Source organism: Taudactylus pleione, unplaced genomic scaffold, assembly GCF_031769625.1.
Source record: "Taudactylus pleione unplaced genomic scaffold, aTauple2 ptg001012l, whole genome shotgun sequence".
In the NCBI taxonomy this organism is placed as follows: Eukaryota; Metazoa; Chordata; class Amphibia; order Anura; family Myobatrachidae; genus Taudactylus; species Taudactylus pleione.
Window position 1 is genome coordinate 394678 of NW_028285413.1, and position 27569 is coordinate 422246.

Genomic DNA, 27569 nt, shown 5'->3' on the forward strand with positions numbered 1-27569 from the left:
ATCCAGATCCATCATCCTTCTCACCTCTTGAAGAATCAAACCCACCACATTCCTATAGGGGAGGACCTTTTTCCTTATGGACACCTGACACCATGCGCTCCACGTGTGAAATCTAACTGCTAAACTAACTAAATAAATCGTGACTAAATTAAATCCACCGTATCTTCTGACTACCCCATAAACCCACTCAGGGTAACTAAGCCCCGAAAGGCACGGAATACCAATGGCTTTTGACAACTCCTCATAAACCTTTACATTAAAGGGACACTCAAGCAGAAAGTGGTCCATCGTCTCCACCACCCCTGGACACTCCTCCCGTGGGCAACCACGATCATTGACACTCTTCCACCTGAGATTCTCCCCAACATAAAGTCTTCCGTGAAAAGAGAGCCAAGCAATGTCTCTAAACTTCTGCGGTATCCTCTGTGAATTTAACAGAGCTAACACGGCCGAAGCGACATCACTCGGACAGTCCCTCAGGGACAGCTGGTCATGGAAGTGAGTCTGCAAAACTCTTTTCTCCAACTCCCTTCTAGAGAAGTTTTTGACTTCACTCACCACCATGCCAAAACGCCTCATCACCTTCAAACTCTGGATGACGTAGATTGGGAGGTAACCACACCGAATCCGAAAGCTTTTCACCTGGCCACCCTCTAGCCACAACCTGAGGAAGGGGAACATCCAGAATCTAAATCCCTCTACCCACCGAGGGGGAGCATCTAAAATCAAACTCCCAAGATTAAATTTTAAAAAGGCTGTTACAAAAAAGACAACGGGGTTTACCATATTTAAACCCCCGTCTTTCCTCGGTCTGTAGGTGATGTTTCTCCTGACAATATTGACCCCGTTTCCCCACAAAAGAAGGAAAAACAAGGAATTCAATCTGGACCACAAAAAACACACATAACTGACATATAAAAAAAATCGGAATCAAGTAAGTCTTACACAAGTCAACCCTTTCCCTCAGAGATAACTTCCATCTCTTCCAGCTCTCTACCTTCTTGGTAGCATCTTCCAGCTTTTTATCCCAGTTTAGGGAGGCATAGTCACCATGGTCAAATGTTATGCCTAGAATTTTAATCTGCTGACTGGCCCGAGGGAAGCTGTCCGGAAGGCAAAATTCATCACCCTCCTCCCCCATCCAGAAAACTTCACACTTTTCACGGTTTACCCTGGAGCACGAGGCTTCAGAGTATTCACAGATGAGATGTTCCACATCACGGGCCTCTATCCGTGAGGAGAGAACCACCGTGACATCATCTGCGTAGGCCACCACCTTTAGTGGAAACCCTGGGCTCAGCTGCACCCCACCCACAGTTCCACTCTCTACCCTTCTGACGAAGGGGTCAATCGCAAAAACATATAGGAGGGGGCTCAGGGGGCATCCCTGACGAACACCAGAGCCTACCCCAAAAGTGGGACCCACCCAACCATTTACAAGTGGGAAGCTCTCAGCCTGACGATAAATAGCCTGCAGCCAATTCACCACCCGCTCTGGAAGACCATACCTTTTCAGTAGGGCCCAAAGGTACTCATGGTTTACCCGATCAAAAGCCTTAGATTGATCCAATGCCAGTAAATACTTTCCACACTTCTCAGCCCTGCACCGCTCAATGACCTCCCGGACACCTAGGACAGCACTAAAGGTGCTACGGCCCTTCACCGTACAGTGCTGAGAGGGGGAAAGCAACAGCTCAGAAAATTCCGATAGCCTATTGAACAGTACCTTTGCCAAAATCTTCCTGTCTGTATTAAGAAGGGCTATGGGGCGCCAGTTCTCAATACGGGACGGATCCTTTCCTTTAGACAGTAGTATAAGGGCAGATAACCTCATGGAAGGAGGGAGGACTCCTTCATCCAGGCTCTCATTACATACTTCCACAAGGCGAGGAATTAAGAGGTCTGAAAAGGTCTTATAGAATTCAGATGTTAAACCATCCGGTCCTGGAGATTTTTTGGAGTTTAACCCCTCTATCGCTATATTAACTTCCTCTGCCGTTATATCACTCTCCAAAGATTCAGAAGAAACAACCTGAGAACCCAAACCTGGTGTCCTCCTCAGAAATTCCTCCATCCTCTCCCTGATGAGTGAATGCTCAGATAAAAGATCTGAATAATAGGACTCAATCACTTCCAGAATGCCCTTCTTATCAATATGAAGAACACCCTGTCCATCCTTCAGTCCCCTGATCTCTTTGGCATCAACTGACCTCCTACAGCTCTGGTAGGGATCTGGCGAGTGGTATGTTCCATAATCCCTCTCCAGAACTAAGGATGCCAGTCGGTTGTACTGAAACTGCTTCATCCGAGCCTTCACCCGGGAGATTTCCCCACTATCTCCCTCCTCAGAGATCAAGAGATCCAATTTCTTTCTCAGGCTATGGTAGATGTTACGTCTTAACAAGTTTTTTTTAGCAATAGACCCACGGAAAAACTTCCGGATTCTCTTTTATCACCTCCCACCACTCAGATCTACTCCAACCCGCCTCCAAAAGTGTCTCCTGAGATTGAAAGAAGAGCCTAAAGGATTGTCTAACGCTCTCTTCTTCCAGAAGCTCTGAGTTCAATCGCCACAGGCCCCGCCCTTTCTGAGGGGTTTCTGAGGCATTCAAAGTCACTGAGAGAAAAGCGTGATCGGAAAACTCCACTAACCTCACCCCTAAAGATGAGGTCTTTGAAGATTCCTTAACAAAAAACCTATCTATTCTAGATCTATGACTACCACTAAAAAAGGTGAAACCTGTGAGGTCTGGGAAATGCCGAATATGCACATCTACCAGACCCGCCTGTCTAATCATGCTAACTAAAAAATTGGAGTCATAGCCCAGAGTTTTCTTTGAGCCTCCCCTATCTTTTGGCCTAATTATGATATTAAAATCACCACCAAAGATAACTTGCTGGGCCGTAAAAAGAAAAGGTTTTATCTCCATGAAGAGACATTTCCTATCCCACTGTGATTGAGGACCATAAATATTAATTAACCTATGGTCCTGTCCCTTCATGTTGATATCCAAAATCATACATCTACCTGCTTGCAACTCTATAACCTTGTACACAGTTACCATGTCAGTAAAAAGCACTGCCACCCCACCGTACGGCTCGGCCGCAAGAGACCAGTAAGAAGGATCCCTCCTCCACTCACGCTTCGCTTTGTGGAGGAGATCCAACTTACTAATCCTAGTCTCCTGCAAAAACAGAAAAAATCAACCTCAACCGTGTTGAAAAAATCAAAGGCCATTATACGAGCACGTTCAGAAACTACGGAAGCCACATTAATCGTGGCACATCGTATGGGTTGGGGATCCATGATGTATAGATTATTAAATGCAAGACCTTGCTTACTTTTACCTTGCACAATTCCCAGCACCAAATCCACCACAAAACTACAAGCTAACCCTACTCGGGCCAGCCTTCTCTTCCATAGCGACAACTGTCACTACCCGTTCCTCCCTTACTCCCTGACAATCTACAGGGACCTTCTCCCCCGTACGAGAAGGCCCAGGATCAGGAGGTTTGGGTACAAACTTGATAACCTGATGCTCAGTACCAGGTACCTGTACCTGACTCGGCCCTACACAGGAGCCTTGGGACACACCTTGAGCCACCCTATCCTCCTCCATACCCTGGGTCTCCTCTATCACCGTCACTTCCTCCACCACACTCCCTAAACTGCACATATTTTCCTCTTCCAGCTGAGTTCCAGCAGGGTCACACACTAATCCCTCCCCATCACCTTCCTCCTGATCTGATCTCTTTCTCCTCCTTTTATTCCTTTCCTCCCCCCCTTTAATTTTATTAACTTTCTTTGTCACTTTCCTTGCTTGCTTCTTATCCTTCCCTGTTACCAAACTCAATTCACCCCCACTCCTCATTACTTCCTCCTCATCAGAGGAAAATACATCAAATTTGTTGCTTAGCACAACTTGCACATCTTCACCTTTTTCTTATTTCCTCTCCTTACCTCCTGAAAAGGTGCCTCCTCTACCTGTTTCCCTTGCACCTGCTTTACATGTTCATCTACACCTAGTGGTTCTTTTTGTCTCACCACCTCCTCCTCCCTTCTTGGTTCTGGCCTAACCTCCTGCCCACTATTATGGCTGGCTCGAGGACACCTGCTATACGGGTGGCCTTCTTCCCCGCATAAATTACATTTGACCACCCCACATTCTCTGGATACATGGCCGATCTTATTACACAATGAACATTTTCTCACGTTACATTCGCTGCTCAGATGCCTGAAATCCCCGCACTTAAAGCAGGTTCTTGGTTGACCCTGGTAGAAGCATTGTACTTGATCCCTGCCAATGTACGCAGCGGATGGTACATGGATGAATCCTCTGTCAGAATGACGCAGCTTTACCAGGGCCTCCCAAGCTCCCCCCCATACCCCCATCGTATATCCAGATTTACTTAGGTCAGACTGTATATCACAATATCTGGACAACCAGTACGCAATATCTTGGACAGGAATGGACTCATTCCTCACTAGAATATGCACCTTCACTTTATCATGCTTTGTAACCAAATTTACTCTGTACATATCATATGGTTTTGACATTTTACATGCCTGCCATTTTGTCCAGAACACTTGTAGTCCCTGGTAGGATAAAAAAACTCAAATCAAATTCTGCAGATTTGACCGGGTGTATGCAAGCATATAAATCTGAGGGTTTAAGCCCCAGACCAAAAATCATCTTTAAGAAAGTCTCCTTTGTAGGAACTTCCCCCTCTCCTGCCCATCGGAACTGGATTAAATTTCTCCTTTTTCCAACCTGGCCTGCTGCACCCGGCATTTGTGGACCAGCATTATTCACATTCATATTGAAAGCATTAGATCTTGTCACCATTTTAGCATACGATATACTTCCAGGAACAGTCTGTTTGTCCGATACGTTTGTTACCACACTCCCCCCACCCTCTCTCCTTCTTACATCATCACAAATAATTTTAGCTGCCTCTGCAGCCCTGGCTGGTACAAGCATCTTATCTCCATAAACAGTTTCTATTACTTGAATCTGCTCCTCCGGCAGCCCAGTCTTTTCTAATGCAGGCATTCCTTGTGCAAATTGTCTTTCCTTTATGCGCCCTCCTAAACCAGTACCATGCGGCAACCTCCTTGTACCTATAACCTTCTCGCCCTGCACGTCTCCGGGTACAATCCCCAGAGCCTCCCCAGTAACAGGTAATTCACCTGCCACTGCAGATTCACCTGGAGATCCCCCCTCAGTGCCACTTTTCTGTAAAGCTTCCTCAAGCCTTAATTCCGACATAACCTCCATTTGAGCCTGGAACACCGCGCCCTCTGTGTTCCTGGCTCCACCATCTGCCATCACTACAGGTGGAAATAGTACATGCCGGGCACTGTCAGGCTCAGCCGTCACCAGCCACTTCTTACATGCCTTACCCCCAGCACCCGGCACACTGTTACTCACCTGCAGGACAGCCGGCTCACCAAAAGCGCCCTTTTCCGCAACATCCTCCACCTCGCAAGACATCTCCACTGTGTCCCCTGCAACGAACTTCTCCTGGGAATCAGCAATCACAGCACCAGACACCTCTGACATAACTTTATCCTCCATATTTACTGCATCTTCAGCTGTATTAGACTCTGTTACTGCTGCTGCCTCCAGCTGCATACACTCTGCCTGGACATCAGCTGGTAGGTTTGTTTCACTTTCAGTTACACAGACAGGCTGTGGGGTGCTGCTGCTGCAATCACCAGGTACACTGATAGCACCTGTCTCCATGGGTGTCGGCCTTGATTGGACCTTTGCATGAACTGGTAACCCTTTCACTGCTGCTTGCATCTGCTTTTCCTTTTTTTCCAAGCGCTTTTCTTGCAATTTACTTTTAACCCTTCCCAGAGTCACAGAAAGGGTTTCAATCACTTCTTTTAACACTGGTTTCTCCCATTTATAGCAGGTATTTCTTTTTTTCTTCTTATCATTAATTCTGGTCTGTATACGCTTTGCCTCTCTTTGTAATTCCTCTATAGAGAAGCTATCAAATGATTCCTCCTCCTCCTCATCTTCCTCTTCATCCCCAGTATCACCAGGGGATCCAGGAACATTCTCCAAGGCATCAAGGGGCTTCACCCCCCCACATACTTCACTACCCCCTGGGCAGACAGTAGCTGCTGTCACTCCACCCTGTGTTACATCACACAGGGGAGCACCCAGGGAGAGTTTGTGGGAATCCGACCGTGGCTCCAGTTTCTTCACTGGGCCCACACCGACAGGGTAGGTAGCTTCTAGTACTGCTCGACCCTTTGTTCCATCACATAGGGGAGCACCCTCAGATATAGGGGGAACAAGCTGTGGTTCCAACTGCACAGAAGCCGGGCTGATGATATTGCCTCCACTGTCACTCATGCTGCTTCCTGATGATCCGGACTGGCCTGCCGCACTAGTTATCCGGACACCAGGAGTCTTTGCTTTGGCTTTTGCTTTAGAGCCCGAGCCACGGGCTGAACGTCGGGAGCACTCTCCCCCAGGAGAATCCATCCCCCTGGGGAAGCCAGCAGGGAGTCTCCCTGCAGACACGGGACACACCTGCAGCAGCTAGAGCTCTCCTCCACACAACCTCCACACAGCTCAGACAGCACACACTGCAGAGTCTATACCCCCAGGATAGGTGGTAGTAGGGGAGGTGTGAGGGTGTACCAGTGTGAGTAGTATAGGTGTGAGTAGGGTAGGTGTGAGGGTGTATCAGTGTGAGTAGTATAGGTAGGAGTAGGGTAGGTGTGAGGGTGTATCAGTGTGAGTAGTACAGATAGGAGTAGGGTAGGTGTGAGGGTGTATCAGTGTGAGTAGTATAGGTGGGAGTAGGGGAGTTGTGAGGGTGTACCAGTGTGAGTAGTATAGGTAGTAGGGTAGGTGTGAGGGTGTATCAGTGTGAGTAGTATAGGTAGGAGTAGGGGAGGTGTGAGGGTGTATCAGTGTGAGTAGTATAGGTAGTAGGGTAGGTGTGAGGGTGTACCAGTGTGAGTAGCATAGGTAGTAGGGTAGGTGTGAGGGTGTACCAGTGTGAGTAGTATAGGTGGGAGTAGGGTAGGTGTGAGGGTGTACCAGTGTGAGTAGTATAGGTGGGAGTAGGGTAGGTGTGAGGGTGTACCAGTGTGAGTAGTATAGGTAGGAGTAGGGGAGGTGTGAGGGTGTACCAGTATGAGTAGTATAGGTAGGAGTAGGGTAGGTGTGAGGGTGTACCAATTTGGGTAGTATAGATGGGAGTAGTGTAGGTGAGATGGTGTGGTAATTATTGGTAGTAGGGTAGGTAAGGGTGTACCAGCATGATAAGTATCAGTGGAAGTAGACTGTGCTCTAATAAAATAAATTATTTTCAGAGAGCGTCTTATACTGTGCATTTGAAGTCTGCGATAGAGTCCGGTTAGGCATAGTAGGGAATTAGGTAAGTACTGTAAATAGTGGTGCGGTGAGAAGTTTTGTAGGCTGGAGTGACGGAGGTTAGCAGAGAGAAGGTGAGGTGCAGGTGAGATGAAGATGTTACAGGATGAGTAAGTTATTTTGAGGAGACTTTAGTTGGATAAAGGAGGGTGTGTGATATTTTTCAGCTACCCATAGGTGACGTTTGAGTTCTGTGGGTATGGGACCCAGTAGAGGGATTTGTAGAATAGTGCAGGAGATGGCTCACATTCATGTTACAGATCTCAGATGCAATGTCTGTGTTTGTAGTCAGTGTAGGTACAGAAACTAATAACCTCCTAGTTGCCAAGAGGACTGTTATTTTCTAGAGCATACTTCCCAATCTTCTAGGATAGGGGGACATTGAAATTGGGCGTGTCCTAAGGATGTGCAGGATGGCGACTCCTTAGTGGATCTGCAGGGTACAGGGTGCCGTTCCTGGAGACACGGGGTAGTGACAGTGTCGTCCCCTCAGCCATGCACCAATGGCCGTGGCCCAGCTCACACAACCATACAGTAGGTACGGCTCTGCATTTGGAGACATGCTCCAGGCACTTTAATAAAGTCTTGTTCAGACTCCCAGCATCTGACGTATGGCATCCTTTATCTCATAATAACAACTGTACCCTAGTAACATTGTCATTGCACAGAGGATTGCCCATGACCTGAATCTCTCTTCATTTGCAGGTTTTGGCGGTTGCATGAAGGCTTTCAGCTTTACACCAGGCGTCGTTGTGACCATTGCAGCGGTGTCCAGCTCGGCTGTGAGAGTCAGTCTGGATGGCTGCCTGTCCGCTGAGGGCTCTGTCACCTGCAGAGGGAATGATTCCATCATAATGTACAGAGGGAAGGAGGAGATATTCCATGATCACCATGTGCAGCCATTCACAGGTACAGAGATCTGCGGCCACCAGCACCCCGTCCTCCCAGCTGGCTGATGTCTGAGTGCAGCATGTCAGCATCTATTACTGATGACAACTGCTGGACCAGTGTCCTCATTCAGATTTGCACTTAGACTATGGGGCTGATTTTGAGTCGCGCCCCATCAGTCTTCACTGACGCAGATGGCGATTTTTAGCGTACAGCACAGGACACGTCGGCATTCTTGCATATCGCTAGCCGATTCTGAGGCATGGATCTTGTGTGGATCTCTCTTTGCGTGAAATGGGTGTGTAGTGTCTCTTATACTGTGAGTGGTACTTTTCTACCCCTATAATAGAAGTTTGTGGAGAAGGTATCTGTTGGATGAGGAGCGCTCCTGCGCAGTGCAAACAGGTATCTGAGCCGGCGGTCTCTGGGACTTGCCGCTGCTCAGCAGGAGGCCTGACCTCCAACCTGCGCTGCTGCTACTTGTTCGCACATCTTTCCTCCCTGGCGGTCCTAATGTAAGGAGGCACCTCTGAGACTCCGGCAGATATACCAGCCCTTTACCACCATCTGATTCCCGGCATACTACAATGCCCAGCGATACACCAATGCTCCAAGCTTCATCTATACTATTATTTGTACACCTGTTATACCATTGTGTCATATGCTACTTGTTGTACTACCTGGTTCAAAAAAACATAAGACCTGGCTAAGCTGTACAGTACCACGTGTGGACTAACCGCCACCAGCACCAAACAACTGCGCAACACATTTACCACCTTATACACTCTGACCCAGTATAGTGACTGTTATCTGGTGGTTACATAACTGTAATTCCACCCAGTGTCATTCCACTGTACATCCTCCCTACCACTACTCTGCTAATGGCAGCCTCTGGCCCCCATACACTGACACTACCAACACTAATAGCCTCTGGCCCACCATACACTGACACTACCAACACTAATAGCCTCTGGCCCACCATACACTGACACTACCAACACTAATAGGTTCTGGCCCCCCATACACTGACACTACCAACACTAATAGGTTCTGGCCCCCATTCACTGACACTACCAACACTAATAGCCTCTGGCCCCCCATACACTGACACTACCAACACTAATAGCCTCTGGCCCCCCATACACTGACACTACCATCAATAATAGGTTCTGGTCCCCATACACTGACACTACCAACACTAATAGGTTCTGGTCCCCATACACTGACACTACCAACACTAATAGCCTCTGGCCCCCATACACTGACACTACCAACACTAATAGCCTCTGGCCCCCATACACTGACACTACCAACACTAATAGCCTCTGGCCCACCATACACTGACACTACCAACACTAATAGGTTCTGGCCCCTCATACACTGACACTACCAACACTAATAGGTTCTGGCCCCCATTCACTGACACTACCAACACTAATAGCCTCTGGCCCCCCATACACTGACACTACCAACACTAATAGCCTCTGGCCCCCCATACACTGACACTACCATCATTAATAGGTTCTGGTCCCCATACACTGACACTACCAACACTAATAGGTTCTGGTCCCCATACACTGACACTACCAACACTAATAGGTTCTGGCCCCCATTCACTGACACTACCAACACTAATAGCCTCTGGCCCCCCATACACTGACACTACCAACACTAATAGCCTCTGGCCCCCCATACACTGACACTACCAACACTAATAGCCTCTGGCCCCCCATACACTGACACTACCAACACTAATAGGTTCTGGCCCCCATTCACTGACACTACCAACACTAATAGCCTCTGGCCCCCCATACACTGACACTACCAACACTAATAGCCTCTGGCCCCCCATACACTGACACTACCATCATTAATAGGTTCTGGTCCCCATACACTGACACTACCAACACTAATAGGTTCTGGTCCCCATACACTGACACTACCAACACTAATAGCCTCTGGCCCCCATACACTGACACTACCAACACTAATAGCCTCTGGCCCCCCATACACTGACACTACCAACACTAATAGGTTCTGGCCCCCATTCACTGACACTACCAACACTAATAGCCTCTGGCCCCCCATACACTGACACTACCAACACTAATAGCCTCTGGCCCCCCATACACTGACACTACCAACACTAATAGCCTCTGGCCCCCCATACACTGACACTACCAACACTAATAGCCTCTGGCCCCCCATACACTGACACTACCAACACTAATAGGTTCTGGCCCCCATTCACTGACACTACCAACACTAATAGCCTCTGGCCCCCCATACACTGACACTACCAACACTAATAGCCTCTGGCCCCCCATACACTGACACTACCATCATTAATAGGTTCTGGTCCCCATACACTGACACTACCAACACTAATAGGTTCTGGCCCCCATACACTGACACTACCAACACTAATAGGTTCGGCTCCCCATACACTGACACTACCAACACTAATAGCCTCTGGCCCCCATACACTGACACTACCAACACTAATAGCCTCTGGCCCCCCATACACTGACACTACCAGCATTAATAGGTTCTGGTCCCCATACACTGATACTACCAACACTAATAGGTTCTGGTCCCCATACACTGACACTACCAACACTAATAGCCTCTGGTTCACTGACACTACCAACACTAATAGGTTCCTGCCCCCATTCACTGACACTACCAACACTAATAGCCTCTGGTCCCCATACAATGACACTACCAACACTAATAGGATCCGGTCCCCATACACTGACACTACCAACACTAATAGGTTCTGGCCCCCATACACTGACACTACCAACACTAATAGGTTCTGGTCCCCATACACTGACACTACCAACACTAATAGCCTCTGGCCCCATACACTGACACTACCAACACTAATAGGTTCTGGTCCCCATACACTGACACTACCAACACTAATAGCCTCTGGCCCCATGCACTGACACTACCAACACTAATAGGTTCTGGTCCCCATACACTGACACTACCAACACTAATAGGTTCTGGTCCCCATACACTGACACTACCAACACTAATAGGTTCTGGTCCCCATACACTGACACTACCAACACTAATAGGTTCTGGTCCCCATACACTGACACTACCAACACTAATAGGTTCTGGCCCCCATACACTGACACTACCAACACTAATAGGTTCTGGTCCCCATACACTGACACTACCAACACTAATAGGTTCTGGTCCCCATACACTGACTCTACCAACACTAATAGGTTCTGGCCTCCATACACTGACACTAAAAAACACTAATAGGTTCTGGCCCATATACACTGACACTACCAACACTAATAGGTTCCAGTCCCCATACACTGACACTACCAACACTAATAGGTTCTGGTCCCCATACACTGACACTACCAACACTAATAGGTTCTGGCCCCCATACACTGACACTAAAAAACACTAATAGGTTCTGGCCCATATACACTGACACTACCAACACTAATAGTTTCCAGTCCCCATACACTGACACTACCAACACTAATAGGTTCCAGCCCCCATACACTGACACTACCAACATTAATAGGTTCCAACCCCCATACACTGACACTACCAACACTAATAGATTCTGGCCCCCATACACTGACACTACCAACACTAATAGGTTCCAGCCCCCATACACTGACACTACCAACACTAATAGGTTCCAGCCCCCATACACTGACACTACCAACACTAATAGGTTCCAGCCCCCATACACTGACACTACCAACACTAATAGGTTCCAGCCCCCATACACTGACACTAGTACACTACCAACAGTATCTTGCATGCTTGTTGGCAGCCAGACAGATCACGGTAAACTCCCAAAAAAACTTTTGCTGTATTAATAATATTGCAAAATAATGCAAAAGGACCATGAGTGGAATATACTAAAGGGAAAATGTGACCAGATATAGAAAATCTGCAGTTTTCTGAGTTTTGGCCACATTTCCCATAAGTACAAGGATCCGGAATGTGTTACTTTCCGGAGCTTAAACTCGGTGAGCAATGCCATCTGTAGAAGGCTTTGCCCAGTAGAAGCTTATGGGCTTCTTTTCGTTTTGTGAACCAAGGGGGATCCAATCGGATCACTCTCTGCATTCCTTGGGGTGCGCGCATCATACAACGCATGCGCAAAAGGACTCCCATGTCACAAGCCCGGAATTCCAATCATTGGAAAAGACAGCTCTTTTCGGAGGGGCCGTGCTTTGTAATTTTAATCGCAATCAGAGGCGCCAGAACGGGTTGGGGGTGGCACGGGGGCAGCTCATCCTCCACAAACATATGAGAGGCGCCAATGTGCATGAGGAGCAGTGTGCGGTCAAGTGAAAGACCCGCACATTACATCCTCCATGCAGCTAAGGGACCATGCTGCGGCAGCCTTATAATATTGATTAATATGCAGCCCAGCCCCACCTACTCCCCGGTGGTCCCGGTGGCCAGCCTCACCTTTAACATAATTGAGGTGCTGGCTGTGGCCCCAGGCTGCTCCTTACCCCCATTGCACTAGGGCCATCTCTTCCATTGAGCTTGTTGGGTAGTTGCCCAAGGGCCCAAAGCTTGTAGGGGCCCACCAACCTGCCCCCCTGCAGCCGCAGTCAGTTGGTAAATTTGTGATATACCCATATAGGGTGACGAGTACTCACCTCAGTCCCAGTTTCACTTCATCCGCCGGCTTCAGACCTGTCAGAGTCTCTCTGCATATGTGGGAGGTCTGATGGGCATGCAGGAGGGTTTCATTTTATTGACCATTTACATTTTTTTCCCGTAAATGAGTGGGTAGGGGCCCCAGTGTATTGCTTTGCCCAGGGCCCACATTGCTGTTAAGACAACCCTGCATTGCAGTGCCACAGTCTTCATCCCTGGGACTTCCAGCCTCCTCCTAACCATGGTGCCACCTCCTTCTTCTCCTCACCGTGATGCCGCCTCCTCGTCCCATGTGGCTCTGCCCCAGGACTTTTCACAAGGCAGACAGATATATGATTTAGGGTCGCCAAAATGATATCTTCGCCCCCCCAACCTAAAAATGTTCTGAAGCCCCTGATTGCAATTCTAAGTACATACTGACGTTATTAACGCCGGTATGTACCCAATAAGTGGCGGGATGTACCGCATCCAAAATGCAATGCGTAGTACACCCCACCCGAAATCATATTGAAACATAGCTTTTTCCGTAATGTCTTATTATATCTAAACAGTGACAATGTATATGTAGTGTACTGTACTTCCTTGTTTGTCTATTCAAAAACAACAACACCATAGAGAAACTCTGACGAGTGGGCTTCTCTCTTTCCTCTGTCTCATGTCTTCACCAATTACTTTCCTACTCTCCCGGAACATCCGGAAGGCTCTCGAATCTCAGCCGTTGTCCTTGAATGGCCAGAAGAGTGGTCAAGTCTCCTGAAGAACTCTCCTGTTCTCACTGGTTTTATAGTAAATGAACTCCTTACAGTACGTTTCAGTGCCCCTGGCTATATGTTATGTTTGAGGACACTGAAATATAAAGGTAATAAAATGACCAAAAATCAGGTTAAAGTTCACAGGGTAAATTTAGTGAGTGGTGCTTTTCAAAGCTGCCGCATCTTCTATGGTTTCAGCTGCTGGAGTTATGGGGGCAATAATATTAAAGAGAGTACACAACTGAATGCCCCTATAAATTCAGCGACCAAAAGGCTGAAGTTGCAGCTACTTACTTTTAAAAAGCGCCACTTTAGAAGGTTCATCAGAGAAGATTCTCTAGCTATAAATCCATTGAACAGTACTCTTACTGGGACTGGTCTCTATGCCTGGACAAATATTTAACAAATACTGTATACTGCATTTTAGAATAACCTACCATCCCCAGGCACCAACATCAGTATAGCATCACTATGTTCCAGAAATAACACTTTAGAAATCTACTATATCTACCAGAACTACAGTAGAAATCCACAATGATTATATAATGCACGAATCTGGGCAGGAACGGGGTGGAACTGAGTTCCGTCACCTCTAATTGGTAGGTGGAACTAGATCCACCTCTATCAAGTCCCTGCACAAAAGTCCCACAGACAGAGAGCCACTCTCCTTCTGCCTAAGGAGTCTCAATGTCTTCAGAGGTCTCTCATTTCAGAGAAACCAGCATATAGGTAAGGAAAGAATCAAGCGAGTAGATGGCAGGGAAGATGAATTCCACCACCTCTCCAGGACCACTTTAAGCCCTGTACACGATACACTATATGTCACGACCTGGCTCTTGAGATCTTCAGTCGGAGGACTGGGAGTCAGGGTAACTAGGCAAGGAGGCAGCAGCTGATGAGGAGGAACAATATAGGACCTCCTCATTGGCTAGTTCCGGGTGTTGGCAAGACCTGACCAGAGGCGCGGGTTCTAACTCGCTAGTGGTCTTCACCAGTGACCCCCCCAATGGAATATGGTCTCCATGGCGCCCAAGGAGCAGGTTGTGGCACTCTAGTCAGGCGCCCAGAAACTAGCAAAGGACAGAAGAAGATTAATGGCAACTAAGTGGCTGGAATGAAGACCCAATATCGTTTATATCACTGTAGGCCGATGAAAGGTGAAACTGGTAGCAAATGGAAGAGATTGATGTTGAATATCACTTGAGAATATCGGTAGGGACCGATGTTGAATATCATGGGAGAATATCGATAGGGACCGATGTTGAATGTCACTTGAGATATACACAGCGTGGAACCTGGAACAGCGATCTGGTGCAAGCAGCAACTGGAAGTAGAGAAGTTGTTCAGGTGACTTCCTGTTCCCTGAGTTCTGCTTTATACCCTAAGGTAAAGTTGGTCATTGGAGGAAAGAGTCAGCTGAGTGACAGTAAGGATTCCACTATGACTGCAGCCGCGGGAGTTCCACAATGGAGAATCGCGAGGAAGTACTCACGGGTCCCCGGGGAGAATACTCAGCATGCTACCTGCCACCGCATCTGATGTCTGACCACACGGCTCAGGGGAAGCCAGCACCGTGGAGAGTAACGGCCGTTCCCAGGCCAAATCCTGACACTATACATGAAAGAGTTGGATGTCAGAACTTTAACAGGTACAAATAAAGTACAGTTGCCTTCATAGGACATTGCCAATACGACAATGAGGACTAACCTCCATTTATGCAACATTTCTCCTGCAGCTGCTTCCCAATTCTGACCCAGATCTCTTTTTAATGGACTGCACATCACATGTTGAAACCAAAGACATCGTCAAATGGCAGAACATGGGATATTATTATTTAATTTCACGATTATTATATGGGAGAAGCGACACTCACAAAGTGCTTAACCATGAAGCAATTGAAATGAGTGGGGCTCCGCTATGCTTTAGTATCAGCGGAATATGCAGCAAGTAATTAGAAATGTTTGATATGGGCTCTTGTTATAAAGATGTTTCCTCCTTACAGTAATGGGTTTCAAGGATGATGGCATGCATTCCATCTCCTCGGGATGTCCCTACCATGTTTCGCTAGTTTGCTAGGGTTCCACTCAATCCCATATCGATGCCACCAGCCCTGCATCTGCACAATCTGTGTAAAATGCTCTTGTTGGCCACCAATAATATTGTTTCTGAATACATGACACAGACCAGGATCCAGGACTGATTCCAGAGCTTCCCCACGGATTGCCAGCCCGTCATCTGAGGTTACACCATTGTCCACAACACTCACTGTCTCCTGTCCTTGAGCCAAATCTTTTTCCATTAAATAAACCAAAGATTGGCTCAAAAATGTGACCAATGGCTCTACAAGCGCAAATGTCAGTTCTTTAATACTGTTGGATGCATAAAATCTGGACTTGATTTTCCAATTTTTAATTTTGAGACCTCAAGTAATGTAAATATATTTATGTCTACAGTAGTGTGTGTGTGTGCATGTGTATGTATATATATATATATATATATATATATATTAGGGGTGAGCGGGTTCGGATTTCTGAAATCCGAACCCCCCCGATCCGAGTCTGATCCGAGTCAGGCTCGACTTTTCCCGCCTGACTCGGATCTGAAATCGAGGCAAAACGTCATCATCCCGCCTTCCGAGTCTCGCGGGTTTTGGATCCTATATAAGGTACCCGCGTCGGCGCCATTTTCTCACTCGGCTGTGGACAGTGAAGAGGGAGGGTGGGAGTTAGGGCTGGCTGGGCTGTGTAGTGTAGTGTAGTGTAGTGCAGAGTAGTGTTGTGCTGTGCTGTGCTGCGCTGTGCTGCTGTTGTCCACTACTTCAAAGTCCATAGGGACTGGCTGTGTTGTGCTGTGCTGCTGTTGTTAATAGGGGCTGTGTCCACTACTTCAAAAGTCCATAGGGGCTGGCTGGACTGTGTTGTGCAGTCAGTTCTCCATAGGGGCTGTGTCCACTTCAAAGTCCTGTGCAGTGTCCCAGTCCTAAAGGGGTGCTGTAGTGTTGTCCAGGGAGTGCTCTGTCCATCACGGGTGCTCCCCCCAAGTGCTAAAAAAATAATATATTTTCTGTGTTTGTGAATTGTGTGCGCAGTAGCCGCACGTGCATCAACAAAGTAGTGCCAAGCGTGCGCCTGTGTCATAAGTAAAGGGCCGGCTGGCTTGACCGTTAAAGGGTGCTGTAACCCCCGAAAGTACACTCCAGTCCAAACAAAAAAAAAAATAATTTTCTGTGTTTGTGAATTGTGTGCGCAGTAGCCACACGTGCATCAACAAAGTAGTGCCAAGCGTGCGCCTGTGTCATAAGTAAAGGGCCGGCTAGCTTGACCGTTAAAGGGTGCTGTAACCCCCAAAGTACACTCCAGTCCAAACCAAAAAAAAAATATTTTCTGTGTTTGTGGATTGTGTGCGCAGTAGCCGCACGTGCATCAACAAAGTAGTGCCAAGCGTGCGCCTGTGTCATAAGTAAAGGGCCGGCTGGCTTGACCGTTAAAGGGTGCTGTAACCCCCAAAGTACACTCCAGTCCAAACTAAAAAAAAAATATTTTCTGTGTTTGTGAATTGGGTGCGCAGTAGCCGCACGTGCATCAACAAAGTAGTGCCAAGCGTGCGCCTGTGTCATAAGTAAAGGGCCAGCTGCCTTGACCGTTAAAGGGTGCTGTAACCCCCAAAGTACGCTCCAGTCCAAACTAAAAAAAAAATATTTTCTGTGTTTGTGAATTGGGTGCGCAGTAGCCGCACGTGCATCAACAAAGTAGTGCCAAGCGTGCGCCTGTGTCATAAGTAAAGGGCCGGCTGGCTTGACCGTTAAAGGGTGCTGTAACCCCCAAAGTACGCTCCAGTCCAAACTAAAAAAAAAATAATTTTCTGTGTTTGTGAATTGGGTGCGTAGTAGCCGCACTTGCATCCTCAAAGCAGCAGCGACAAGCGTGCGTCTGTCTGTTAAAGGGTGGTGTAACTCTCAAAGTGCTCCAAAAAATAAAAAACTATTTTTTTAATGTGTTTGTGACTTGTGTGCGATGTAGCCGCACTTGCATCCTCAAAGCAGCAGCGACAAGCGTGCGTCTATCTGTTAAAGGGTGGTGACACCCTAAAAGTGTGCTACACAAACAATAAAAATATTCTTCTTCTTTTTTCTGTCTTTGTGAATTGTGTGGGCTGTAGCCGCACCTGCATCCTTAAAGCAGCAGCGACAAGCGTGCGTCTGTCTGTTAAAGGGTGGTGACACCCTCAAAGTGTGCTACACAAACAATTAAAATATTGTTCTTTTTTTTTCGGTCTTTGTGAAATGTGTGGGCTGTAGCCGCACCTGCATCCTTAAAGCAGCAGCGACAAGCGTGCGTCTGTCTGTTAAAGGGTGGTGACACCCTCAAAGTGTGCTACACAAACAATAGAAATAGTCTTCTTCTTTTTTCTGTCTTTGTGAATTGTGTGGGCTGTAGCCGCACTTGCATCCTCAAAGCAGCAGCGACAAGCTTGCGTCTGTCTGTTAAAGGGTTGTGTAACCCTCAAAGTGCGCTCCACAAACAATAAAAATATTCTTTTTTTTTTCTGTCTTTGTGAATTGTGTGGGCTGTAGCCGCACTTGCATCCTCAAAGCAGCAGCGACAAGCGTGCGTCTGTCTGTTAAAGGATTACATCGGTGACAGCATCCAAGTAGGCATGTCAGACAGTCCGTACCTGTACTGGCAGGAAAAAGAAGCAATTTGGAGGTCCCTGTACAAACTGGCTCTATTTTACCTGAGTTGCCCCCCCTCCAGTGTGTACTCCGAAAGAGTGTTTAGTGCAGCCGGGAACCTTGTCAGCGAAAGGCGTAGGAGGTTGCTTCCACAAAATGTGGAGAAGATGATGTTCATAAAATGAATTATCAACTCTTCCAGGGAGACCAGCCTCCAGAACGTACAGAGGGACCTGTGGTTCCAGCGGGGACGAATTAATACTCTGTGAGGATGAGGATGTACACACTGAAGAGGGTGAGGAATCGGTGGATGAGGAGGATGAGGATGACATCTTGCCTCCGTAGAGCCAGTTTGTGCAGGGACAGATTAATTGCCAGCTTGTTTTGTGGGGGCCCAAACGAACCAATAATTTCAGCCACAGTTGTGTGGCAGACCCTGGCGCTGAAATGATTGATTTGTTAAAGTGTGCATGTCCTGTTTATACAACATAAGGGTGGGTGGGAGGGCCCAAGGACAATTCCATCTTGCACCTCTTTTTTTTCTTTGCATTATGTACAGTTTGGGGCCTAGTTTTTCAAACTGCCATCCTGTCTGCCACTGCAGTGTCACTCCTAGATGGGTCACGTGTTTGTGCCGCCCACTCGTGTCGCTTAGCATAGTCATCCAGCTACCTCGGTGCAACCTTTTGGACATAAAAACACTATTGTGAGGTGTGAGGTGTTCAGAATAGACTGGAAATGAGTGGAAATTAAGGTTATTCAGGTTAATAATAGCATAGGAGCAGAAAAACCTACAAATTATGTGATTTTAGCTGTTTTTATGCTTTTTTTCAAAAAAATACAGATCCAAAACACAAAACCCAGAACCCAAAACACGGAAGGGTGGTTTTGGCAAAACCAATCCAGATCCAAAACACGAAGAAAGATCCAGATCCAAAACCAAAACACAAAACACGAAAAGTGGCCGGTGCACACCCCTAATATATATATGAAAAGAGATGGATGGCACTCCGGTGTACAATCAATAAATCAAACGACTCAGCAGTGGGTAGTCACTGGTTTGATTTACTGATCGTACACCGGAGTGCCATCCATCTCTTTTCTTCTATATTATACCATATGGACTACAGCAGGAGGGGCACCCGGACAGTTGAGTATATTATTTGAGTGCCGGACAATCCAAGTACTATATATATATATATATATATATATATATATATAATCTCCCCAGTACTGTATGTATCACCTTTACATTTTCAGCAGTAAGTACTGTGATCTACTGTTGAGGGATCTGCCCCACTTTATAATCCTGTCCCCTCGGTTCTGAACCTTGTACTGACCAGTGAGAAGTCACTCAGCAGATTTACTAAACTTCTTGTTTCAAAGCTGCCAATGATCTGTGAATTTGACTGATGTTTTCCAAATGGTGATAGTACTTAGTGCTAATTTGGGCTTGTTTAGCATCAATTACTTTGAAATCCATCAGCCAAAACCGATCATTTGCGGATTTGAAAAATCGACAAATGGAAAATCTCCTCGATATTGTCAGTGACTCTCACCCTGCCTCCTATTAGTCCTCCATCCCTTTATACTTTCACTGTAACGAGCTGCATGGTTCAGTGCCTGCATTTCTCAGCACCTACATGGCTCAGTACCTGCATGGCTCAGTGCCTACATGGCTCAGTACCTACATGACTGCTCAGTACCTGCATGGCTCAGTACCTACATGACTGCTCAGTGCCTGCATGGCTCAGTACCTACATGGCTAAGTACCTGCATGGCTCAGTACCTACATGACTGCTCAGTACCTGCATGGCTCAGTACCTACATGACTGCTCAGTACCTGCATGGCTCAGTACCTACATGACTGCTCAGTACCTGCATGGCTCAGTACCTACATGACTGCTCAGTACCTGCATGGCTCAGTACCTACATGACTGCTCAGTGCCTATATGACTGCTCAGTACCTGCATGGCTCAGTACCTGCATTTCTCAGCACCTACATGGCTCAGTACCTACATGGCTCAGTACCTACATGACTGCTCAGTGCCTGCATGGCTCAGTACCTACATGGCTAAGTACCTGCATGGCTCAGTACCTAAATGACTGCTCAGTACCTGCATGGCTCAGTACCTGCATGACTCAGTACCTACATGACTGCTCAGTACCTGCATGGCTCAGTACCTACATGACTGCTCAGTACCTACATGGCTCAGTACCTGCATGACTCAGTACCTGCATGGCTCAGTACCTACATGACGGCTCAGTACCTACATGACGGCTCAGTACCTGCATGGCTCAGTGTCTGCATTTCTCAGTACCTACATGGCTCAGTACCTGCATGGCTCAGTACGTGCATGGCTCAGTGTCTGCATTTCTCAGTACCTACATGGCTCAGTACCTGCATGACGGCTCAGTAACTGCATGGCTCAGTGTCTGCATTTCTCAGTACCTACATGGCTCAATACCTACATGGCTCAGTACCTGCATGGCTCAGTACCTACATGACGGCTCAGTACCTGCATAACGGCTCAGTACCTACATGACGGCTCAGTACCTGCATGGCTCAGTACCTGCATTTCTCAGTACCTACATGGCTCAGTACCTACATGGCTCAGTACCTGCATGGCTCAGTACCTGCATTTCTCAGCACCTACATGGCTCAGTACCTACATGGCTCAGTACCTACATGGCTCAGTACCTACATGACTGCTCAGTGCCTGCATGGCTCAGTACCTACATGGCTAAGTACCTGCATGGCTCAGTACCTAAATGACTGCTCAGTACCTGCATGGCTCAGTACCTGCATGACTCAGTACCTACATGACTGCTCAGTACCTGCATGGCTCAGTACCTACATGACTGCTCAGTACCTACATGGCTCAGTACCTGCATGACTCAGTACCTGCATGGCTCAGTACCTACATGACGGCTCAGTACCTACATGACGGCTCAGTACCTGCATGGCTCAGTGTCTGCATTTCTCAGTACCTACATGGCTCAGTACCTGCATGGCTCAGTACGTGCATGGCTCAGTGTCTGCATTTCTCAGTACCTACATGGCTCAGTACCTGCATGACGGCTCAGTAACTGCATGGCTCAGTGTCTGCATTTCTCAGTACCTACATGGCTCAATACCTACATGGCTCAGTACCTGCATGGCTCAGTACCTACATGACGGCTCAGTACCTGCATAACGGCTCAGTACCTACATGACGGCTCAGTACCTGCATTTCTCAGTACCTACATGGCTCAGTACCTACATGGCTCAGTACCTGCATGGCTCAGTGTCTGCATTACTCAGTACCTACATGGCTCAGTACCTGCATGGCTCAGTACCTACATGGCTCAGTACCTGCATGGCTCAGTACCTACATGGCTCAGTACCTGCATGGCTCAGTACCTGCATGACTGCTCAGTACCTACATGACTGCTCAGTACCTACATGGCTCAGTACCTGCATGACCCAGTACCTGCATGGCTCAGTACCTATATGACTGCTCAGTACCTGCATGGCTCAGTACCTACATGACTGCTCAGTACCTACATGACGGCTCAGTACCTGCATGACGGCTCAGTACCTGCATGGCTCAGTGTCTGCATTTCTCAGTACCTACATGGCTCAGTACCTGCATGGCTCAGTACGTGCATGGCTCAGTGTCTGCATTTCTCAGTACCTACATGGCTCAGTACCTGCATGACGGCTCAGTAACTGCATGGCTCAGTGTCTGCATTTCTCAGTACCTACATGGCTCAATACCTACATGGCTCAGTACCTGCATGGCTCAGTACCTACATGACGGCTCAGTACCTGCATAACGGCTCAGTACCTACATGACGGCTCAGTACCTGCATGGCTCAGTACCTGCATTTCTCAGTACCTACATGGCTCAGTACCTACATGGCTCAGTACCTGCATGGCTCAGTGTCTGCATTACTCAGTACCTACATGGCTCAGTACCTGCATGGCTCAGTACCTACATGGCTCAGTACCTACATGGCTCAGTACCTGCATGGCTCAGTACCTACATGGCTCAGTACCTGCATGGCTCAGTGTCTGCATTTCTCAGTACCTACATGACGGCTCAGTCCCTGCATTTCTTAGTCCCTGCATTTCTTAGTCCCTACATTTCTCGGTACCTACATGGTCTTATACATATATTTACAAAGTGGCTTCTGGGCTGGTTGGAGCCGAAAATTTAAAGGGGCACCAATATATAGTGTAAAGTCCAGCGTTGTTTACACTGAAAGTGAGTGGCGCTTTAAATCTTCAGCTCCAACCCACCAAGAAGCGGCGACTTGCTTCATAAATATAGCCCCTTGTGTCTCATGCTTTACTTCTTACCTTTAGATTGTGAGCTCTTGTGTGCAGGATTCCCTTCACCTTTGTCTGTTAGATTGTTAAGTATGCATTGTACGAATTAAAATTGATCAGCGTTATGTAAATTATAATTTTTTTCTAAATGTTGTATAATAATTATGGGAATCATCATCCTGAGGAGATATTTGCTGGTTCCTGGGAAGTTCCTCCATTTTCCAGGCTGCAGAAACATTGGGGAAAAAAGGGATATTTTTATTATTTTATCACCGTCCAGGATATCTCAGTACCGGAATTATATTGTGTTTTGCCCTGAAGTGTCACAATGTAACTGACCCACATATGAGATTATGGGTAAGATTTACTAAGCGGCGGACATTATTAACATTTCTTTATATGCATCGCGCCAGCATATACCATCACGCTGTACACTTGCAAACCGCAGAGTCTCAGCTGTCTTGACCCCGAAATTTAATATAATAAATCACAAATTCTGCCTGGCTTTGCAGTCGCCATTTTATATTTTGTGGTCACGTCCGCTTGGTAAATGAATCTCCGTGTGATATTTTATGTTTACTGCTGGACATTCATCTATGCACTTTATACAATATTTTGTTTTGATAGTTGACTTTCAAAGTACAGAAAAATATGGTGCAAAGTGACTGTTCCTATTACACACAGTGAAAGAATTGATGAGTACATGTGTATTTGCATAATTATAGAAAGCTTTGTTTTACTTTTACAGAATACTTGTATAGAGTAATTGCTACAAATGAAGCAGGATCAGTATCCAGCGATTGGAGTCGAGGTCGCTCTAAAGCAGCCGGTAAGTCAGTGTCTTATTTTACAGTATTACAACTTTCCGAAATACTAATGGCGCTTTCAGTATGGTATATGCTGTATACAGTATGGTGTATGCTGTATGGTATATGCTGTATGGTATATGCTGTATACTGTATGGTATATGCTTTATGGTATATGCTGTATGCTTTATGGTATATATATGCTGTATGGTATATGTTGTATGATATATGCTGTATGGTATATGCTGTATGGTATGTGCTGTATGGTATGTGCTGTATGGTATATGCTGTATGGTATATGCTGTATGGTATGTGCTGTATGGTATGTGCTGTATGCTATATGCTGTATGATATATGCTGTATACTGTATGGTATATGCTGTATGCTTTATGGTATATATATGCTGTATGGTATATGTTGTATGATATATGCTGTATGGTATATGCTGTATGGTATGTGCTGCATGGTATATGCTGTATGATATATGCTGTATGGTATATGCTGTATGGTATGTGCTGCATGGTATATGCTGTATGATATATGCTGTATACTGTATGGTATATGCTGTATACTGTATGGTATATGCTTTATGGTATATATATATATATATATATATATATATGCTGTATGATATATGCTGTATACTGTATGGTATATGCTGTATGCTTTATGGTATATATATGCTGTATGGTATATGATATATGCTGTATGGTATATGCTGTATGCTTTATGGTATATATATGCTGTATGGTATATGATATATGCTGTATGGTATATGCTGTATGCTTTATGGTATATATATGCTGTATGGTATATGTTGTATGATATATGCTGTATGGTATATGGTATATGCTGTATGGTATATGCTGTATGCTTTATGGTATATATATGCTGTATGGTATATGTTGTATGATATATGCTGTATGGTATATGTTGTATGATATATGCTGTATGGTATATGTTGTATGATATATGCTGTATGGTATATGCTGTATGGTATGTGCTGTATGGTATATGCTGTATGGTATGTGCTGTATGGTATATGCTGTATGCTATATGATATATGCTGTATGATATATGCTGTATGGTATATGCTGTATGGTATATCCTATATGCTGTATGGTATATGCTTTATGCTGTATGGTATATGCTATATGCTGTATGAAGTAATGTACAGAAAATGAGCAGTCCTGTACTCTACTTTATATTTCATTCCTTCATTGGTTTAGGGGGCTCCAGACCCATATTATACAGTATACTATAGTTGCATGCTAATTTCCTGGATTTCCCTGCTAAGCAAATGGGTCTGACCCATTGCCCAGGGGTGATATTCCATTTTCAGTGAGAGGTGTGTGTAGTGGTTATAATGTTATAATAGTCAGGTGGCACTGTAATGTGGAATAATCTGAACTGGTCACTATAATATGGCATATACTGAACTGGTCACTGTAATGTGACATAATCTGACCTGGTCACTGTAATGTGGCATATACTGAACTGGTCACTGTAATGTGGCATAATCTGAACTGGTCACTGTAATGTGACATAATCTGAACTGGTCACTGTAATGTGGCATAATCTGACCTGGTCACTGTAATATGACATAATCTGACCTGGTCACTGTAATGTGGCATAATCTGACCTGGTCACTGTAATGTGGCATAATCTGAACTGGTCACTGTAATGTGGCATAATCTGAACTGGTCACTGTAATGTGACATAATCTGACCTGGTCACTGTAATGTGGCATAAATTTACCTGGTCACTGTAATGTGACATAAATTGACCTGGTCACTGTAATGTGGCATAATCTGACCTGGTCACTGTAATGTGGCATAATCTGAACTGGTCACTATAATATGGCATATACTGAACTGGTCACTGTAATGTGGCATATACTGAACTGGTCACTGTAATGTGGCATAATATGACCTGGTCACTGTAATGTGGCATAATCTGAACTGGTCACTGTAATGTGGCATAAACTGACCTGGTCACTATAATGTGGCATATACTGAACTGGTCACTGTAATGTGGCATAATCTGACCTGGTCACTGTAATATGGCATAATCTGAACTGGTCACTGTAATGTAGCATAATATGAACTGGTCACTGTAATGTGGCATAAACTGAACTGGTCACTGTAATGTGGCATATACTGAACTGGTCACTGTAATGTGGCATAATCTGACCTGGTCACTGTAATGTGGCATAAACTGAACTGGTCACTGTAATGTGGCATATACTGAACTGGTCACTGTAATGTGGCATAATCTGACCTGGTCACTGTAATGTGGCATAAACTGAACTGGTCACTGTAATGTGGCATATACTGAACTGGTCACTGTAATGTGGCATAATCTGACGTGGTCACTGTAATGTGGCATAAACTGAACTGGTCACTGTAATGTGGCATAAACTGAACTGGTCACTGTAATGTGGCATATACTGAACTGGTCACTGTAATGTGGCATAATCTGACCTGGTCACTGTAATGTGGCATAATCTGAACTGGTCACTATAATATGGCATATACTGAACTGGTCACTATAATGTGGCATAATCTGAACTGGTCACTGTAATGTGGCATATACTGAACTGGTCACTGTAATGTGACATAACCTGACCTGGTCACTGTAATGTGGCATATACTGAACTGGTCACTGTAATGTGGCATAATCTGATCTGGTCACTGTAATGTGGCATAAACTGAACTGGTCACTGTAATGTGGCATAATATGAACTGGTCACTGTAATGTGGCATAATATGAACTGGATGGCATTGTAATGTGGCAACAGGAGGCACTATAGCGTGGCATAATATGAACAGGGGCACTGTAATGAACTGGAGGCACTATGTCATAATGTGAATTGGGGGTTCCTCTGTGGCATAATGTATACTGCAGCCCTACAATGTGACACAATGTGGATCTAGGGCACTACGGTTCAGAAAATGAACTAAGACACTATTATGAGGCATATAATTTCTTGCTGCGGAGAGCTGTCTCTCTCTAAGCATTGGGACAAGGGCCCCTTCAAAATGTTACTATGGGGCCCACAAAGTTCTGGCTACACCCCTGGATGGATGAAACGGATGATGTACAAAATATCCGTACAGTGCCTTGTTTTGACATAAATGTATACCGATAATACGTAATTAAAAGGGTATTTTTGCAGACGTCTGATATGGGATATTAAGGTATGGAAAATAAAATATACAGGAGAACATAGGCATTAAAAATCCAGCTAAAACATTCTGGATAATAATAATAAGACTGTTCTGATGTAGGACTAAGAATGAAGTCACAATTGTAGCATAAAAAGTATCAATAACTACTTCATTAACACAGCATGTAAGTGAAATAATGTTGATTTGTATGAGCGCAGCCACGTCTGACTCACAGTATTATCATTTATATCACTCATATAGTTCCACCAAGAGGACAGACTCCCCTAAGAGTCCTGGGCGTAAGCGGCTCCAGCGCGGCGGTGGCCTGGGACAGACCAGTTGGGATCAGAGGAGTCATTGCGCAGTACATACTGACAGCGATGGCTGAGCACAGCCCCAATGCATCTACCGTCAGCGCTGTCATTCCAGACACCAGCCAAGGCAATGGTAAGTCCTTGTTATCACACACAGATAATGATATACAGTCTATATAGAGATTTAGGGGAATATTTATCAAAGTTCAATTTTACATTCGATGTTCTATTTAGCTCACCTCAAATCAAATCAAATGTAGAAGTCCCTCATCAAATCCCACATGTACTAAAATTGTATTTGGTTTGGTTTTGCATGCCCATGTACAAATCAAACACCAAATCCCACTCAAAAACGAACTTCAATTTCCCAAATGAATAGACCTGCTTCATTCTTTCATCTTTAGCATGAGCAGGTCTGAGTGACACAAATGCATGCACAGATCAGTGAGATGCATCTGTGTGTAAACAGCTTCATACATTTTAAAATAAAATAAAAAATGACGTGGGGTCGCCCCCCTAAAATTACAACCAGCCCTGGACTTTTCAGAGCCAGTACTGGTTGTGTAAATGTGGAGGACAAAAGATGTAGG

At 45.9% G+C, this 27569-nt stretch overlaps 1 protein-coding gene across 1 annotated transcript in view; it reads left to right on the top strand.

The window, feature by feature from the left end:
- LOC148454303 (usherin-like) overlaps positions 1-27569 on the top strand; it is a gene marked incomplete at both ends in the record, with an annotated part of 948215 nt that overhangs the window by 347936 nt on the left and 572710 nt on the right. The window contains 3 exons of the mRNA XM_088461074.1: positions 8109-8312; positions 23438-23518; positions 26927-27112. Coding sequence (XP_088317200.1) covers positions 8109-8312; positions 23438-23518; positions 26927-27112 — 471 coding nt within the window. The remainder of the gene's footprint in view (positions 1-8108; positions 8313-23437; positions 23519-26926; positions 27113-27569) is intronic.